Genomic DNA, 18,977 nt, shown 5'->3' on the forward strand with positions numbered 1-18,977 from the left:
TGCCACGTGGAGTAAGTCATCTTTATGAATAAAATAGTTTAAAAAATTATTGCATTAAATATATATATATATATATATATATATATATATCAAAACACCGTATATTTTTAAAATGATTTAATAAAATAATTAAATTTAAAAGAGTTTTTATAATATTAAGCTATTAGATTTATTAAATTTATAACAAAATAAAATAATTTTTCAAAATTAATTTGATTTAACGACTAAAGGGATATTATTCATTTAACTGACTCAAATTTAAATTTGCACACCCTTATTTTGAAATAAAAAGCAGTTTTAATATTTTAATTACTTATATATTATAAAATAATATGAAATATTTCACAAGACCGATAATTTAAGAATCACTGATATTTTAAAAATACAAATTCTCTAGATTCAAGCGAATCTATGTAAAAAATTAAAAGATAATAAATAAATAAATAAATAAATTTAGAAGAATATTTTGAGCATGAATTTTTTTTTTTTTGACAAAATTGAGCTTGAGATTTGAGACTATGTAGAAAACATTAGACCTCATTAAGAAAAGTACAAGTAGTTTTTCTACGGCCAATCCGGCCCGGTCGTCGTTAAGCTCCAAAGCTTCCGTACAAATAATATTGCACAGAAGTTTTACAATGCTTTTTCATTTTCAATCAGAGGATACTTAAATATCAATTAACTATATCACTATATTCTGTAGTTCTTACGCGAAGAAATTATGGAGGATCTCGGCGTCGAAGCCAAAGAAGCCGCCGTCCGCGAGGTTGCCAAACTGTTGCCGCTTCCAGAGCTCTTGCAGTCTATTGCCTCCATCAAAGCCGATTACATTGCGCGACAACAGGTAGCATTCCTTTTTCTTCTCTTTAACAGAAATTGGATCTCAGTTTTCGTATTCTAATGTTTTTGCATCTTCAAGTGGTCAAAGAGTAGCTCTCATGTTCTTTAGATTTTAGGTTTTACTTAGCTCTTGTTGTATTTGTTTATTGAATTCTGAGTGAAATAGTTAATAAATTTGATCTGATAACTTAATGATTAGTTTCATGTAGCTTATTGATAGTAGGTAACTTGCAACAGCTTTCTTGAGGTTTTTGTAATGTGATGAGATGACTGTTTATGAATTTTGGAGGGATAATACTCATCTGTATCTTGGTATTTTGTTCTGTTTGCAGGCAAATGATGCACAGCTCAGTACAATGGTTGCGGAGCAGGTACATAATAGGGGGATGAGTGCCCTGAAACTTTTGGAACAAAGCTGAATTTGATAATTAGATATTAGTTTGGATGATTTCTTTTAACACTTTGGTGCATACTGTGAAATTCAGGTTGAGCAAGCACAAACTGGATTGGAAGCGCTTGCCTCAGCACAGAAGACAATAAACGAGCTTCGTGAGAACTTTATTTCAATTGAAAAGTATGGTGCTGATGGGCTGCACTAAGATGACGCTTCAATATGTTAAGGATTATTATTGTTATTATTATTATTGTTATTAGTGCAATTGAAAAGTAGTAATTACTGTAGCATAAGTGTCCAAGGCTGATTTCTTTTCACAAGTATTGTAATGGATATGATACACATTAAAATGAACATCTTTGAGCAAAACAAGAATGCATGACATATGAAGCTATTTTCTGTTGTTTTGTCTAATTATATTTGGCTCGTGCTTCAGGCTCTGCCAAGAATGTCAAAACTTAATTGAAAATCATGATCAGATAAAGCTTCTTAGCAATGCGAGGAATAACCTAAATACAACATTGAAGGTGGGTATTCAATTTTTAGATAGTTTCTTAAAATAGTCAATCATGTTTGCAATTTTGACAAATGTGATAAAGTAGAAAAAAAAAAAAAAAAGAGAAGAAAAGCATGAGCGTGTTGAAATAGCCTAACAAGAATTTTTAGAACTCTATTTGCATATTTAATTGGATGGATTGACATATCTGGATTAGAAGTTGGGTTGGTCATATTTTGTTGTGGGTCACATACATGCGCTCTGTGAGATGCAGTTCTGGTGCCTTTAGCTTCTACTTCTATGAATATTTCAATTTCAATTTTTCAATCTATTATTGTTCTGGATATTTACTATTTCAAATCTCTTGATTCTATTTAGGATGTAGAGGGTATGATGTCCATATCTGTTGAAGCAGCTGAGGCACGAAATTCATTGAGCGATGAAAAAGAGCTTGTTAATACTTATGAGGTAAAATTGACAGATGTTTATCATGTTAAATTCTGAGTTATTAGTCAAACAAATCTTGCACATTATATTTGTTTTTACTCTTATTCTTTTTCTGTTTATTGTCAATTTGTCATAGAGGCTAACAGCACTTGATGGGAAGCGAAGGTTTGCACTAGCAGCTGCAGCATCTCACAAAGAAGAGGTTGGCAGATTAAGGTATGCATCTTATTTCAAACCTCATTTTGGTATAAAAAGCGAATTCAATAAAAAAATTACTGGTGGGTTGATCAAGATATGGTCTGGTGGGCCAAAAAAGGCTTGGAGGAGGCCTGTGATGAAAAAATGAAGGCAGGACTTCTGAATTTTTTCATTATCTACTCTTGATGTTTACTGCGTTTTTTTTTAGCTTGAAGTTTAAAGACATCCTTGCTATGACAGAGAATATTTTGAAGATGTAGACCAAACTTGGGAGACCTTTGAAAAGACATTATGGGGTCATATTAATAACTTCTTCAAACTTGCAAAAGAGAGGTATGGTAATTGTTACCTCTTGGATAGTAATATTAGAAGTTTTTGCTTATATGCGGTCTGAAAGTGTTTTTCTCTGTCATTTTGCCTACATTGTATGTTCATGTAAAGGGCACAGTTTAAAATATCATTATTTCAGATCAGATCACCTGATTCTGTAACAATGTTTCTGATTCCATTCCATTATTCCAAACCCTGTTTGGTCAAGTTTTAAGAAATCCACAGAATCAGTGGCTGATTCAGTCTGTTGCAGACTGATTCACTCTTATTCTGACACACCATTTCTGAAACCAATTCTGATTATTATTTAAAAACAATGGTAAAGGGTGTTCATAGTGCTTGAGGATCCCAACTTTGAGGGCCAAGGGAGAGTTTTATTTTTTAATTTCTTGAGATGATGGAATTTTCTTTCATAATTTGTCAAATGCTACCATCCCATCCTTCCAAGACAGGGAAGGCCACTCTAATAATCAATAATTGGTATAGGGTACTGAAGTTGATTTGAGCTCAATTAATTCATTTAGAAAAGATGCTCCTTTCCCTAATAAAAACATTTTTATCTTTGCTAATGTGTGAAATAAATAGTCCTATTTTTTCTTTGTTGTTCTATTTCTTGGTCCATTTAGAGTTGGCTTTTTGGTGTTCCCAGTATGCATTTTCTAGTTCAAATATGTTCGACTATTCTAGAATAATATTATCTTTTGCACTTTACATGCTTGTTTCCAATGCTTATAGAAGGTTATCCAGTGCTCACTAAAGGAGTATAATTTATACTCATTCTTATAGTAGTTGGCCAATACATTCTTCTCTTTGGCTACCATTTTTTCCTTTATCCAAAAAGCAATGATAATAATAAAAAGTAGATAATGCCACTGCCTTTGGTTTCATCTTGTCTTCGAAAATTAATCTTGAAAGGCGATAATTATGATATTTGGTATGAAATAGTTCTTTCAACTAGAGAAAGAAGCAACTTTCTTTTTTCTAGTTCTATTTTATGCAACATGTTTAGGATGGTTTGGAAATGCCAATGTAGAGAATCAAATACTCTGGCATCAAGATGTGATAAACTAGTGGTGAAAGAAGTGAGAGAAGATAAAATGGGGAGACAAGACCTAAAATGATGTGCAGGGTGGTAGTGTCAAAAGATTTGCAAGTTTAAATATGGGCTAAAACAAAGCTGAATGGTGAAAATCCATATAGCTAACTCCAACTAGTTGGGGATCAAAGCTCAGTTGTTGTTTATTCATAATTGTCAAGTCTTAGCAAATTGGAGTTGTTTGTCAGGCCTGAGAATTTTTAGACATAAGCCAGGACAATTTTTTGCTTAGGCCTGCATTTTAAAGAAGTAGTTAAAAGAGATACTTGCATAATTGTGGCTATAAATTTATTCCTTCTTTTGGCTCTGAAGTCTGAAATATTTTTACATATTTTTTTCAGTACAGTTTCTGCAAATGAAACTGCTTATTAGATTCTTAAAGTATCCCCTTACATTATTTTTTCATTAGTTAATATTTTAGATATGTGTGTGGATGGACAGAAATTTAGATTTTTGCCTTGTGATTGTTTCATGATGATCTCTGATGAAGTTTTGTGAACTGTACTTTTGCAGCCCACAAACCCTAGTTCGTGCTTTAAGGTATGTTGCTGATAACTTCTTAGTCCTTTATTTGGTGATGTTATCATAGGCTGCTAAATACCTGGAAAACATTCTTTTTATTTTGTTTTTCTTTTATTTTATTTTCTAAAAGTGTGGTAGTTCTCAACTTCTCATCTAAAGTATGTCACTATAACCATACAAGTAACTAATAATTTTATTTTTTTTTTCCCAAAGAATTTTGCATCCACATTTTTTCCTTTTGAAATTAAGTCATTTCTATATAAAACTTTTTATATTATTTATTGTTATTGAAATTCTCTTGTTCTTCTTCCACCTGTAGGATGTGGTTTCTATTTTAGTAGATTGGTATTTCTTTTAACTAATGTTGTGTATAATTTTCTTGTAATATTTGTAGATATCAAAATGCTTTTGTGTTCTTTTTTTGTTGGATGTGGTTTTTAATTTAATAGATTTGACTCTTTTTCTTTCTTGATAAAATTAATTTGGCATGTCATGGATAAAGTACTTAGATGTGAAAATTATATTTTTTATTATGTAAAATATATAACATGCTCATTCATCTCAATTTCACAAAAAGGAAAAGAATTTGACCTTCGATTGTTCTCTTTCTTTCTCCAGGGTGGTTGAAATGCAAGAGATTCTTGATCAACAACTTGCTGAGGAGGCAGCTGAGGCTGAAGGAGGTGGTGCGATGGCAACAGTAGCAAATCCTCGCAGCTCTGCCGTGTAAATTTTATAGCTATTTTAGTTTTATATTTGTTCTTTTTACATGACTTCAATTGCCTTCTTCATTAATCATTTTGTATTTCATAGTATCCTTTTCCATTCTTTCAAGTTGTATTGCAACATTGTTTTGTGAAGCAAACATCATTATATATTGGTTCATTGTTTCTTTATGAACTCCAGAAAATCTACTCCTAAAATGGCTGCTTCCAAAAACCTTATACAACAGAAGTTAAAGGTTCAGGGAAAGGGGTATAAGGATAAATGCTATGAGCAAATTAGAAAGTCAGTTGAAGGACGTTTCAATAGGCTACTAACTGAGGTACTCCTTAATTAGTCTTCTATGTGATAACTTTTTTCATTAGTGTGTATTTTTCTAACAGTGATTGTTAATCAGCTCGTCTTTCAAGACCTCAAAGCGGCTTTAGAAGAAGCCCGTACGGTATGTATTATCAATATGTATAATTGTGTAACATAAATTCTGAACTTATCTTGGTTGCTTGAGATGGAATTATCCGTCAGTTTATGTATCTTCTTTAGTATAGTTTGCCTGAGGTTCTTGTGCCATTGATGCAGTTTGTTATTCTGCACTAAGTTTATTAAAAGGTTACTGTGGGATGGTAATCTTGTTAAAAAGGGAGGTGTCCCATAAATGAGGTTGCTTGAATGTTAAAAAATGAGCTGTTCTAAAATACTATTCTGAAGATTCTGACATGTAAAAGTATGATATTCTAAAAAATCCATATTGTCAGTTTTGGCATGATGTTGTAATGGATATGTAGCTTCTGAAAATGCAAGTTTGAACACTCCATTTTGAACAAACAAATGAGGATGTATATGCACAAATATTCTTGCTTGTGTTCATTTGCTTTCGAGTTAAGAATGCAATTGTTGCATGCGTAGCATTAAATCAATGTATTTTTCTTGCTTATCTATTAGATTGATGTCTATCTATTTGTTTAATTTAATTACTTTAATGTGATTGTATGACAGTTTTAAGCATTGGTTTGCGAATGTAATCAATTTCAATTCTACGTTTCTCCACTTCTGTTGGCTCTGAATGCTGTCAATTCTGAAGTCTTTTGTTCTTTTTTCTTTTTTGACATTTAGATTGGAGAAGAGCTTGGAGATATTTATGACTATGTAGCCCCATGTTTTCCCCCAAGGTTTGCACAAGGCCAAATCTGCTTATCTTTATTAATCTATGTGGATAGTTGCTGATTTCAGCTAGTATTTCAAACTTTAAGGTTGCCTTTTTTTAAAAAAAAAAGGTTTGTGACTACTTTTGCGCATTCTCAGTGTGGTGAATATGCTTGATCCTCTTTTCTTTTGTATCAGGCCAAATGCTTTTAGAAGCCTTGTAATTTTGTCAAATGTCCAATGAGGCCCCAATTTTTTAGAAAAATAGTTTTCCTCAATTTGGCTTTTTGTAAGACCAATGTGCAGAAATACTTCTCAAGCTGGCCATTAAGGTTTCATAGAAGGGGTGAAAACATCCCATATTGGTCAGCCAATATGAGAGCTCCTGGTTTGTTGTTGTGTATTTTGGGTTCACAGCCACAGTATTTGTAACAGAATGATACAACAAGGCACATGATACATTTCATGAGTATAAAATTAATTTGATCTTTGATGCTGGCAGATATGAAATATTCCAACTGATGGTAAATCTGTATACTGAGAGGTTTATTCAGATGCTCAGATTGCTCAGTGACAGGGCAAATGAATTATCAAATATAGAGATTTTAAAGGTATCTCAGATGGTCCCTACTCCCTAATGTGTTTTCAATCTCTTATCCACTATCCATAATTGCACATTTGGTTCTTGTGAGAGCTGGCTATGTAATACTGTTATGTGATATATTAAGTTTGATCATATCCAAGTTGACCCATTTTAATGTGTACTAGTCTAACATTATCTGCTTTGTGATTGGTGTTATGGATAGCTGGGTATCGAAAATGCTAGTAGTAGCATCATCTTCCAAAATGAGGAAGAAATTGCATGCTGTAGGGGGTGGGTGTATTCCCGTCCATTTAATTATTGAATTTTCATTTGTTTTCTAGTGTTCTCCTATAAACTTGATGACTTTTCATGGGAGGTTTGTTGGATTTCATCAAATATTGAGTTGATTTTGTGGCTACAAAGCTTCTAGCATTCTATTTCTATGAGATAAAACCAAGTACATCTTTGCCATCCAGGATTTGTGGACTGATTATGGAAGTTCTGTTCCATAAGCAGAACACATTAAATGTTGCCCTAATTGTGAATTTATGTTGGCAACTGAGTGAATCAGTATCATTAACAAGCTGTAATTTGTAAAGATAATACAATAATGTTTAATTTTCTCATGGAATTGTCTTACTAAAAGATTTCTATGTGATGTTGACTGAATAATTTATTATGATTCTGATTGCTTGCAACTAGGTAACTGGTTGGGTAGTTGAATACCAAGATAATCTGATTGGCCTTGGTGTTGATGAGTCTCTGGCTCAAGTTTGTTCGGAAAGTGGTGCCATGGATCCCCTCATGAATGCATATGTTGAGAGAATGCAAGCTACAACTAGGGTATGATATCATATCTCATTAGTCCACTGTGTTCTGTTTTGAATGTTTAATCTTTTTGGCTTCAACAGTGTGTTTCACAACCTCTTATGCTTCTCTAGAAATGGTACTTGAATATCCTGGAAGCTGACAAGGTACAGCCACCAAAGAAAACGGAGGATGGCAAGCTGTATACTCCAGCTGCTGTTGATCTGTTTAGGATTCTAGGGGAGCAAGTTCAAATTGTTCGGGAGAATAGCACTGATCTGATGCTTTACAGGATTTCTTTGGCAATAATTCAGGCAAGTATGGTAAACTTTGTAGAAAAAATAGTAGTATTTTTTTCAGGATTGATTTTCAAACTCACCCATTCACAAACTTACATGCAACAACACTAGATTTTATAGAAATACTTTTTAGTAGTTTGGATCTATTTTCAGCCTCTCACAGATGCAGATGTATGGTGTTTCAGATTCATACACACAGAGGAGAGATAATATCATATGTGGATGATATTATTAAGATCAATCACGCACACATGCAGATGTATGATATCATGTGTCAAATGATATTATTGAGATCAATCTTTTAGACCACCCGTCTTTTACTGCTTTGCCTATTTAGGATAAGGACGTCCACAAATGACGTTATTGAGATCAATCTTTCAACTTATTTATCATTTATTTGACTTTGTACTAGGATTAAATTAATGAACTCTGCCCTCCGCCACATCTGTTAATTTCACTATTTGGTTTTCGCTGTTTGTCTTTCTTTAGGTTATGATAGATTTTCAAGCAGCTGAAAGGAAGAGATTTGAGGAACCTGCTTCTGATATTGGTCTGGAACCTTTATGTGCCATGGTATGTGATCTTTTTTATTTATATAATTTTATGCAAGGAATTTTTCTGTTATGAACGCTGATTTTATGCACCATTTACTTTCCGCTGTAAACATCACCCACAGATTAACAACAATCTGCGCTGTTATGACCTTTCGATGGAACTAAGCAACAACACCATTGAAGCACTTCCACAAAACTATGCTGAGCAGGTTACACTCTACTTTTCCCATTTTCCCTCCAAATTTCTTCCATTTTGGTCTGTATGTTTTCTGATGTTGAAAGTGGACATGAATACTGTGCTTGGTTGGGGGAAGGAAATTGTCATGACTTATGACCAAGGAGTAGAGTAGCTAGTGCAATGTAGAATTGTAGTGATTTTCAAATTGGTGAGTTGGAGGGAATTAGTCCAGCAGCTGTAACTACTTTCTTCAGTAGTTGTTATAAGATCCAAAAGAAGTATGAATAGGAACCCATAAAGAGGTATTTATCCAACATCAATAATAATCAAAATACTTCTTGCTCTCTTCCTATTTCTCTCTAATTCTCTCTATTACTTCTCCCCTTTCTATTTCCTTTCTCAACCCAATCTACTTCTAGTCTTCTATCTCTTTCTCTCCCTATTTCTCTGTTTCAAAGGGAATTACAAGGCTGATATGTAAAAGAAATCTGAAAGGAAGGGGGGAAAAATCAATAGAAGGGATGAAAAGAAGTGGGATAAAAGTCAAAGACAGAGTGAAGGATTCCTTCTTATCCAGATTGTTTGAGATGTAAAAAGAAAGTGATGCATTGGTTCTGTTATGGTTTTGATATGAATCTTCAATTTGTACTAGGGTCCTGCATTTTCTTTTGAAGTTATCATTATGGTTCGTGCTTTTCGTGGATATTTTCGCACTAAATTTATCATTAATTAAGTTTGAGTGGTTTGTTTCGCTTGCTTAGCTAGGTTTTTTAAATAAATGATGTCATGTGAGGTTAGATTCAATGCTTAAGTTATTGGAGTCCTCTTGGTTTGAAATTTGGTATGGAGAAATGGAATGGTATTGAGAGTTGAAACTTGTTGTTTGCTTAATGCATAGGGTTTTCTTCCTCTTGTTCTACCACTCTCAAAGTCTCAATCATCCTTTTTCTTCTTCATTTCTATTCCTCATCCTTTTCCCCCCACCTTAAACAATGCACTCAAATGGGCAACCTTGGTCGCAAATGAAGTTGACTTGGAATAATCTGAATTGATCTGAACTCATTGTTCTTTGTATGTCTATGTATCTTTTGATATTTCCTATGCTAGGATACCTTCTAAAAAATTTTTCTTTGTGTAGGCATTATATATGCAAATTTCTTACCTTGAGGGTGTCATTCCCTTGAAAAATTCACAAATCTTTCTTAGCTTATAATCCCATCTCCTAGGCTTACTTTTATGAGTGTGTGTTTATTTTAGTTCATTGAAGGAATGGAGTGAGGTTTGATTTGGATAATTTTGGTATTAAAATGAAACCATTCAAGTATTTAGGTTCTATCATCTAACAATAATGAAGTAATAGATGATTATGTAACTCCTAGAATGAAAAATATGATTGATTTCACGGAGTGCGCTGGATGTGCTATGCAACTAGAGAATCCTTGACACAGAGAAAAGTAAAGTTTTTTAGAACTATGGTTAGGCCAACTATGTTATAGAGGAGCGAATGTTGGATGTAATAAGGTACTGAAAAAATGAGTGTAGTAGGAATGCAGATTGCTAAGATGGATATCTGATAATAGAGAAGATTAAAAATGATCACATCCACTAGAGAGTGCATGTGGCACACAGAGGGGATAGAATATAAGAGGGTTGATTAAAATGGTGTGCCATGTCTAGCACAGAGCATTGAATGCCCCAGTATGAAAGTGTGGTAAGTTAGTGATGGAAGGAGTGAGAAGGTAAAGGGGTAAGCCCCAAATGGCATGGTGGTAAGTAGTACTAAAAAATTTACACCTTTTGAGTATTGATGTGGAATTGGTTTCAAACATGGTTAAATGGCAATAAGTTATCTATGAGCTGACCCTAGCTAGTTTGATATCAATGTTAAGTTGTTGTGATTGCAAGAAGAAAGAATATATAATTCTTTTGTTTGTTTGCCCTTTGCTGTGTTTATATGTGTATAGGAAAGGATACCCTAATACTACAGCATTTTCTTCTTGTCACTGCTTTTAAAGAAGAAAATCTCTTGCATTATTATACCAACCAGATGCTCCTATATGAAAGTATGAAAAATGAATATATCTACTTGGTAACAATTTAAATACTTTTCTCTTCATCATGTGTATGTGAAGTGTGAACCGGTATATTTCTTTAATCAATTTTTAACACTAGGTCTTGGATTCTGCATATTGGAATGTAAATTGTTTCGAGCCTTGTGCTCTTTTTAAAGTGGGAGCTTCATTGCTTTCTCAGGTTAATTTTGAAGATACTTGCAAAGGTTTCCTAGAGGTTGCAAAGGTATGATGCTTGATAGTGGTTTCTTCTCCTCTCATTTTTTCCTCCCCCTTCTGTTTTTTCAAATTTTTTGCTCTTCTTGTATATTCCAGTGCATTGTTTTAAATCGCAGTCGCGGCCACGTTCACGGTCGTGGTCGCGGGTAACAAAAATAGACCTATAACGGCCGTAACGTAACGGTAACGGCCTGACGCTACGCAAATTTTTTAAAAAAATTTGCAAAGTTCGTAAATAAAATGATATTGATTAGATTTAATTTAGAACAATGTATACAAATGCATAATAAACATAAATATATAAAATATAGATTATTTAACTTAAGTTAAACATTATATAGTTTAAAATAAGAAAAATCAACATAATCTTTATAGATCGAGTAAACTAATAGCTCAAAGTATAATTTTAACTCAAAACTAACACTTTAATCCATGAAAACTTACAAAAAAAAGGAAAAAAAACAGCAGTTAAAAACTAAAATAGATAAAATTTAACTAACTTTTTAGAAGAAATAAGCTTGGAAATAGAGTAGTTTATAATGGATCTAAGTTTATATGAGAAATATGCAGGGAAGATTGAAATTTGAAAGAGAAAGGGAAAAGAAAAGGAACACAGTTCACAGTTGCTGGTGTGAGCTCGGATGTCTTTGCTTTGGATCTTTGATCCAATCCATCAGGTGTGGGTTATCAGGGCTCTGATAGCAAATTGATTTAAAAAGAGAAAAAAAAAATGATAGGATCAAGAGAAACACATCCTTTGATAAATTAATTCCTTAAGTTTTTCAATTAAGTCTCAAATCAATAATTATCATAATAAATCTTCTTAATAAAATAACTATAGATAGGTATTTATAGTAAAATAACTAATCCTACTAATACTAAGATTTAGAATCCTTGAATAAGAAAACCCTAACCAAAAAACCTTTATTGTGGGAGAAAGCCCAATTACTAATTAATCCCAAGTTAATACTAATCCTTAGAACTCTATAAATATTCCTAAATAATAATATAATTCCTAAACAATAGAAATCTAAACTTTCTAATAACAAATATAATTCCTAAGTTGAGTCTTCTTCCAATTCTACATCAATATTCCTGATAACTGTAGCATCATTGCTAGTCTGTTTTCTATTGGAAATAATCTTGATTGGCATCCTTTTTTTTTAAATAATCATTATGCTCATGTTCAAACTGCACAATGATGGCAGGAAGCTGTGCATCTAACTGTAAGGGTTATCTTTGAAGACCCTGGAGTGCAGGAGTTGCTTGTGAAGCTTTATCAGAAAGGTAAAGTACTTCTATCTGTTGTCCTTATTCTACTTCTAGAAGTTCCACACATCTATGCCATATTCATATATTCTTTTCCTGTTGATTAATTGCTTATCTGACTGCTGCCAATTGTTTAGCAATGCCCTGTTCAGTTTGTCTTATTTTTTATTGTATTGACTATTGTGTTAATTTGAACTTGTCTGCAGTAGGTTTGTCATCCTCTGCTGCCTGCTAGACTATTGTGTTTATTGGTGTTTTTTATTTTATTTTTTATTTTGGAGCAAAGGCTCTTGTATTGTTCCTTTGTCATGATAGAATGTTCAATTCGATGCTAACCTTTGCAATATGCAGTAATCAAGTTCTGAACACTGCAAGTGTCATTCCTGTCAAGTTATCGCTGAAGCGAAAATATTATTAAGATAGAAATTAATTACTCAAGAGTGGGAGAGACTGTTTGTGTTTTCTAAGAAATGAGGATTTTTTAAATTTAATGACACAGAATTTGCGGGAAATTGTCAAGTAGACTGCTCGATGAGATGTTTTGTATATGAAATATTATGCTTTTTTTATAACTGCTGGTTAGAAATTTTTGTTTGATCCCAATACAAGATTCACTGGAGCTATGTTATTGAGATTTAGATCATTTTACTATGTTTGTGATCTGTGTCTAATAATTTCCACAATTTTTGAAAGAAACTAGATCAATTTTCTTATTTTTTTCTACTCCACAAGTTCAGTATATGAATGAGTTTTCTTTTTCTTTTTATGTTTCAGAATGGTGTGATGGGCAAGTCACAGAGTATCTAGTTGCAACATTTGGGGACTATTTTACAGATGTGAAGATGTAAGTTCAATTTCTTTATTTTGGGCCATCGCTCCCGACAGCAACTATTCTTCTGTCCTTAATGGTATTCCTTGTGACGTTTCATGCTGTGTGATCAGCTTCATCTGCGATTGTACTGAAGGAAAGTGCTACTTTCTGGAGTGAAAGTCAGCAAGTACATCCATGATATGTGGCTTAAAGTACATAAATAGAATGTAACTGAAGGGCAACGCTGAAGATAATGAAATTATGAGTTTTGACATGATCTGTTTTACTTTCAGGCTATCATTAGTTGGTTAATCAGATTATTGGACAAATGTTTGGTTATTATTACTTCCTACTTAATCTAACCTAAATAAAGGTTTGTAACAATGTAACAAATAACAATGCATTAATTCTTCCTCTTTATCTTCAAATTTTAATCTTGAAACAAAACATTCACTGCTGTACCTCCAAATTTGTTTAATTATACGAGTATGCTGTCCAATTTAAATATAGCTTCGTTGTTCTGGTGTGTCTGGTTTGAACCAGAACTATTATTTCTTACTGATTTTAATTTCTGATTGTTAAGGTATATTGAAGAAAGATCATTCAGGAGATTTGTTGAAGCTTGCCTGGAGGAGACAGTTGTCGTTTATATTGATCATCTTCTGACACAGGTTATTTTTCTTCTAAAATATGTAGTTGGTTTTTTCTTGCCCACATCTTAATCTTTGATTTCATGATATATTATCATTAAAATGCGTCTGATTATTGTAGAGAAATTACATCAAGGAAGAAACTATCGAACGAATGAGGCTTGACGAAGAGGTTATTATGGATTTTTTCAGGGAGTACATAAGTGTCTCTGTAAGTGCTCCTCTTCTATTTATTTGTTTGTTTATTTTTTTCGAAAAGCATAAGTGCTACTTAGAGAACCTCTTCAAGTAATAGTTAATGAAGCTACAGGAAGATATGTTGGGAAACAAAGGAATCAAGGGAAACAAATTCTCTAGAGAAATTCTCGTACTTTTTTTAATTGTCAATAATATCATAGTAATTAAAGCTACTAAATAGTAGAAAATCTAGGCCTATTTATACAGTTACTGCAATCCTAATTACATTAGGATTAAAAACCCTAATCAAATACTAATTAGTTCTATAAATAAAATTTTTCCTAAATAACAAAAGACTTCCTAGATAATATAATTTTCCTTATTAATAAAAAAACTCTATTTTCTAATTTTACATTGTGTACAATACCTAAGTTTAATGATCTTCCCACACTGCATCATTTACCTTTGAGAACTCTTATGTAGTGCAAAAGGATCAGAAACCATATTTGAAGAAACACACAACTCACTGATCTTATATGATGGAAAAAAGTTTGAAATGAAGAACTCCATTTTTTCCTCACATAACTTGGTTGGCCTGATTTTCTTCAATGTCCATGGAAGCCTCCAAAATCTCCAAGGCTTGATTGGCTTCATTAGCTTCTTGTTCTAAAATATATTCCTCAACATCTGTTTGTAAAATTGGTTCTTCAATTTGAATGATCAATTAACAAATCTTCAGGTTCTTCAATTTCAAACTCTTCAAACTACTTTCTGTGTTCTTCACTTTCAAAATTCTTCACATTCACCTTCACCCTAAGTTACTTTTCTTGCTTTCATCTTTAAGTTCTCCTGTAAGTTATTCCACATTTATTATTATCTTATCAAACTCTTGTTTCATTTTGAGCATGGTTGAAATCATGAATTGTTCTTCCATGTTTCAAGTTCATTTTCCTCGACTTGCTAGAGTTCTTTAATATCCTGATATTCTATTTCCTTATCTTGTAAATTTTGTTAAAAATACCGATATTTGTAATACGAATTGTTTATAACTATGTATTCTTAACCAATAATCAAGATTTGCTAATTCAACCCAATAGTAATTGATTTCATCTTGTAGTCTCAATGATGTGAGTCAACAGTACGATATTTGAAAAGTCAAATTTCAACCTATAGTAGTCATTTCTGCCCAAAAGGATGCCAAAATCATACTCAGTATGTCGAAATTGGCAAGGACATGTCACAATTTTGTTGACGTGGCAATGCCGTGTCAGGCTGAGGTGATCTGCCATGGTAGGCTGACATGGAGAGACAGGATTAGGTGCAACCAAGTGCTGGAGAACTATGATTGCAGCTGGTTTTTTGGGGTGAAAATGACCCAACCTGTCACGCATAGCCTGCTGAAGTTTGGATGACAGGTTTGACGCAGGAATAAATTCACCAGAAGAGGGCAAGGCTCTGGGGTGGTCCTAACATCAGTAACAGTAAAAAATAAGTCAAATCTACAGGTTTCTTCTCTGGGAAGTTTTTGGATGCGAGAGTTGCAGGTTAGGGATTGCCCAGGACGGGAGAAGGGCGAGGAAGGGTTAGAATCTAGAAACATATGATTTTCAGGCTGGTCAGGTTCAGGTTGGATTCTGAACTGGATGGATCTTTGTTGGGTTTTCTGATGCTGACTGTATCTTTTCCGATGGTGGCATGGCTGTTTGGTGATGGAAGATGGGTGGGTGTTAAGGTAGTGTCTGGGCTCAGGTCATGCGAGAGAGAAATGATTTATTTTTTTAAAAGGAACAAATAAAAGGTAGAAAATTTTGAAGAATAGAATACAGCTTGGGCTATTTGAACGTTGATACTAAATTGGTGTAGAACAAGAAAAACGAAGGAATTAAGAGAAACAAATTCTATGGTAAAGATATCTCAGAATTTTATTTAGTTGTCATTATATCATAATAATCAAAGTTACTAAATAATAATGGAATCTAAGCCTATTTATAGAATTTTACAAACCCTAATCAGATATTAATTAGGAATACAAAATTAATTGAACTGCCTGAATGAAATAAAAGACTTCGTTATTTAGAATTCTTAGATAGCATAAACTTCATAATGAATGAACAATTTAAATTCCCTAGTTTTACAACAACAAATATAAATGTTTCTCTCTTTTCCCTTTTTTTTTTCTCTTTCCCTATAATGATTTTTATATTTTTTGAAATCTCATGTTATATATTTGCTTCAGAAAGTGGAAAGTAGAGTCAGAATACTGAGCGATTTAAGAGAACTTGCCTCAGCAGAGAGCTTGGATACCTTCACACTTATATATACAAATATTCTTGAACATCAACCTGATTGTCCGGTAAACATAGATTAGCTTCTTCTCTCTTTTATTATTATTATTTTTTTTATCAATTATTTGGTCTGAATGGTCATCATCTGTTATGTGATTCTCTTTATTCCCTAATGCAGCCTGAAGTGGTTGAGAAGCTTGTGGCACTGCGAGAAGGCATACCACGAAAGGATGCAAAGGAGGTATCTTATTATACTAATTTTTTTTTATTTGCTCTAATTTTTTATTTTATTCACTTTAACACCCACACACCCACAAATATGTTGGCGATGCGTTTGACAACATCCTCAAGGTCATATAGCTGCTTCAGTTAGTCAAATAATGGATAGGAATTAAAAAGAAGACAAGGAAATTGAAAAGCTGTATGGTATTTGAATTAAATGTATTGTCATCGTCGCAGGTTGTACAAGAGTGCAAAGAAATTTATGAGAATTTACTTGTCGATGGAAATCCACCAAAGTCTGGTTTTGTTTTCCCAAGAGTGAAGTTCTTATCCGCTTCCAAAGGATCTCTCTGGCGAAAGCTTACTTAGTTCGCTTCAAATACCAATGCCTCTGTGTGGATAACAACTTCTGTAAATTTTTTACTCTCTTCACTCCGGTTATAAAGTGATTCTTTTTTGTTGTTATTATTATTAAATGATAATGTTGTTGTTTGTTGTCGTTGTATGTTACATATCTCATTAATACGCTTATTATTCTTACAGCCTCTTCTTCATGATATATACTCATTGCTTTTAATTAACAGAGCATATATTGTATGAAATCTCAGTCAAACTCTGAAGTACTCGTCACAAACAATCCAGATGCAAGGAAATATCTTGTCTAAACTCAGTCCTGCATGGATTAAAACACAAATAAGTGGATTTTATTTTATTTTCATATAAAAAGATTATTTATTTGTATCTTGAATTTATGATGGACTTGATCTATACAAAAATTGATTGAGATGCGATTACCTCGGGTTCCTGTCTACTAGTAAACAGCGCTCACACACCAAGTATGAGTAGGCTACTGTTGGCGGGGTTAAATCTGAAGGAGACATCATCTTTGTCTTCCACACTACTGAAGAATGTTCTTAACCTTCCTAGACAATTCAGGCATTCACAATGTTTTATATAGGACAATGATGTACGTTTCCCGTCTTGATATCAATGTTTTTGTAATTTTTTATGTTTTTTATACAGCAATTTCTTTTTTTTGAAAAAATTTACTTAGATGGGATATATATAGATACATAGGGTATAATGATAATGGAATCATATAAAACCCTATATATTTATGTAGGTAAAAATAGTCTTTTTTTTTTTAACTTTAACCCATTTTAAATAAATAATTTTTTTATTCTCTTAAAAATAAAGAAAATCTTATTTTTGTAAAAAGATATATATCGGAATTTTAAATATAATGTACGTTGTATTATATAAATTTTATTTCACGTTTTCATATTTCAATTGCATTCTTTAGAGTTGGGATTTATCCAATGAGTACAGAAATCTTTTTTTGAAAAAAAATAACTGCAAATATTTAAATTCATCATTTTAGTCTTAAGAATGATGGCCATTGAAATTATTTTCAAGGATGATAACTATATCCATTCAACACGTGCATGTTGATCACAAACATCATCATAAATTCCCATATGGTTTATATTATATATTATCATCATAGCATTTTATATTAATTATTTTTCTTTTTTTATATAAAGCAGAATATTAATATAAGGGCAGAAAGAGGAAAATCTCACAAAAAGCCAACAGGTAGCCAATGCCTGACGGGTGGCATTGTTTTCTGCATTTTGTTCTCATTAAAATTGTCAATATGGAGGAATTTAAGGAAGTAAGATATCACAGTACAGCCATTAGAGTAACAGAATATTTCAAGATATGCATACAATCAATTTCTTTATTCTGTTTGTGAGCTATGCTTCCTACCTGCCCCACTTGACTAAATTTAAATATTCACTTACCATCTGCTAATTTAAAGCTCTATACCCATTTAGTGGAGAGAAAGACTTCCCTTTTTTTTTTTTTCTAAATTGACCCACTAAAGTTTAAATTCCGAGCGCTCACAACCTGAAAACAATTCAAATAGCTATACATTATAAGCTGTATGAAGAATCCCGTTATTCTTAGAAAAAAAAAATTAGTGATTTTTATAGGTTTTTCATTTTAAATTTATAGTTTAATTTATATTAAAATAAATTCTCATAATTGAAAATGTGATATTTGTTTTACTTTCCCTTTCTTCTTAATCAGTATTTAAAGCCACCCATTTCTTTTCCCACCTCTTACTCCCAAGCTACCAATAGCAATACACTAAAGCATGGAAAATCTCCCTCCATTGCTCTACAGGAACCCAAGAAGGAGCCCCAGGCAATCCAGCAGATACCTTGGAGTCCGCCGGCGGCCATGGGGAAGATATGCTGCAGAGATTCGAAATCCATATACCAAAGAAAGACACTGGCTTGGCACTTTTGATACTGCTGAAGAAGCTGCTATAGCTTATGATCTATCTTCTATCTCCTTTAGTGGCATTGAAAGAGCTCGTACCAATTTTTACTACCCTTTCTGGTGTTTTCCTCCGTCTCCTCCACTGCCAGCGGCGGCAGTGCCTCCACCTCCTCCTTCACCAACTCCAGCTCATCAACGGGAAGAGAGTGGTGAATCACTTAGCATGGAGATTATGACTACCTCATCACAAGATGATGAATCTATGGTTATTGCTTCAATCTTACAAAGCTTTTGCCAATCTACTACTGGTTCCTTCTTTCCATAAGCTTATTATGCATGTTCCTTCATTAATTTCTTTATAAAGCTTAATTACTCC

The 18,977-nt window shown here is 32.9% G+C and overlaps 2 protein-coding genes across 4 annotated transcripts; both read left to right on the top strand.

The window, feature by feature from the left end:
* Window positions 1-523: 523 nt before the first annotated feature.
* On the top strand, window positions 524-16,854 carry LOC110606699 (exocyst complex component SEC6). Of its 3 annotated transcripts, XM_021745631.2 has the most exons (26): window positions 524-608; window positions 704-844; window positions 1,173-1,211; window positions 1,326-1,414; window positions 1,671-1,761; window positions 2,109-2,198; window positions 2,314-2,393; window positions 2,616-2,708; window positions 4,315-4,341; window positions 4,942-5,049; window positions 5,230-5,368; window positions 5,444-5,488; window positions 6,157-6,212; window positions 6,689-6,797; window positions 7,472-7,612; window positions 7,711-7,890; window positions 8,365-8,448; window positions 8,552-8,638; window positions 10,861-10,905; window positions 12,107-12,185; window positions 12,942-13,011; window positions 13,562-13,649; window positions 13,750-13,839; window positions 16,042-16,158; window positions 16,269-16,331; window positions 16,550-16,854. In XM_021745631.2, exons 2-26 carry the CDS (start codon window positions 722-724, stop codon window positions 16,679-16,681), a joined length of 2,265 nt encoding a protein of 754 aa, XP_021601323.1. In that variant the 5' UTR covers window positions 524-608; window positions 704-721; the 3' UTR covers window positions 16,682-16,854. The 3 variants fall into 3 exon arrangements, with proteins under 3 accessions (XP_021601323.1, XP_043809261.1, XP_021601324.1); XM_043953326.1 differs by having other exon boundaries at window positions 545-844; XM_021745632.2 differs by lacking the exons at window positions 524-608; window positions 704-844; window positions 1,173-1,211 and having other exon boundaries at window positions 1,333-1,455.
* A 754-nt stretch (window positions 16,855-17,608) lies between these two features.
* Window positions 17,609-18,977, top strand: LOC110605794 (ethylene-responsive transcription factor LEP). The gene has a single exon (XM_021744434.2). It carries the CDS (start codon window positions 18,474-18,476, stop codon window positions 18,924-18,926), a length of 453 nt encoding a protein of 150 aa, XP_021600126.1. The 5' UTR covers window positions 17,609-18,473; the 3' UTR covers window positions 18,927-18,977.

Source organism: Manihot esculenta, chromosome 18, assembly GCF_001659605.2.
Source record: "Manihot esculenta cultivar AM560-2 chromosome 18, M.esculenta_v8, whole genome shotgun sequence".
Taxonomy (NCBI): Eukaryota; Viridiplantae; Streptophyta; class Magnoliopsida; order Malpighiales; family Euphorbiaceae; genus Manihot; species Manihot esculenta.

Bases quoted from the DNA above. Each gene is read 5' to 3' on its own strand.
- LOC110605794 (XM_021744434.2), top strand. From the start codon at position 18,474: ATGGAAAATCTCCCTCCATTGCTCTACAGGAACCCAAGAAGGAGCCCC.
- LOC110606699 (XM_021745631.2), top strand. From the start codon at position 722: ATGGAGGATCTCGGCGTCGAAGCCAAAGAAGCCGCCGTCCGCGAGGTT. The intron at 8,449-8,551 runs GTATGTGATCTT...CATCACCCACAG, and splicing joins TGGAACCTTTATGTGCCATG to ATTAACAACAATCTGCGCTG. The intron at 16,159-16,268 runs GTAAACATAGAT...TCCCTAATGCAG, and splicing joins AACATCAACCTGATTGTCCG to CCTGAAGTGGTTGAGAAGCT.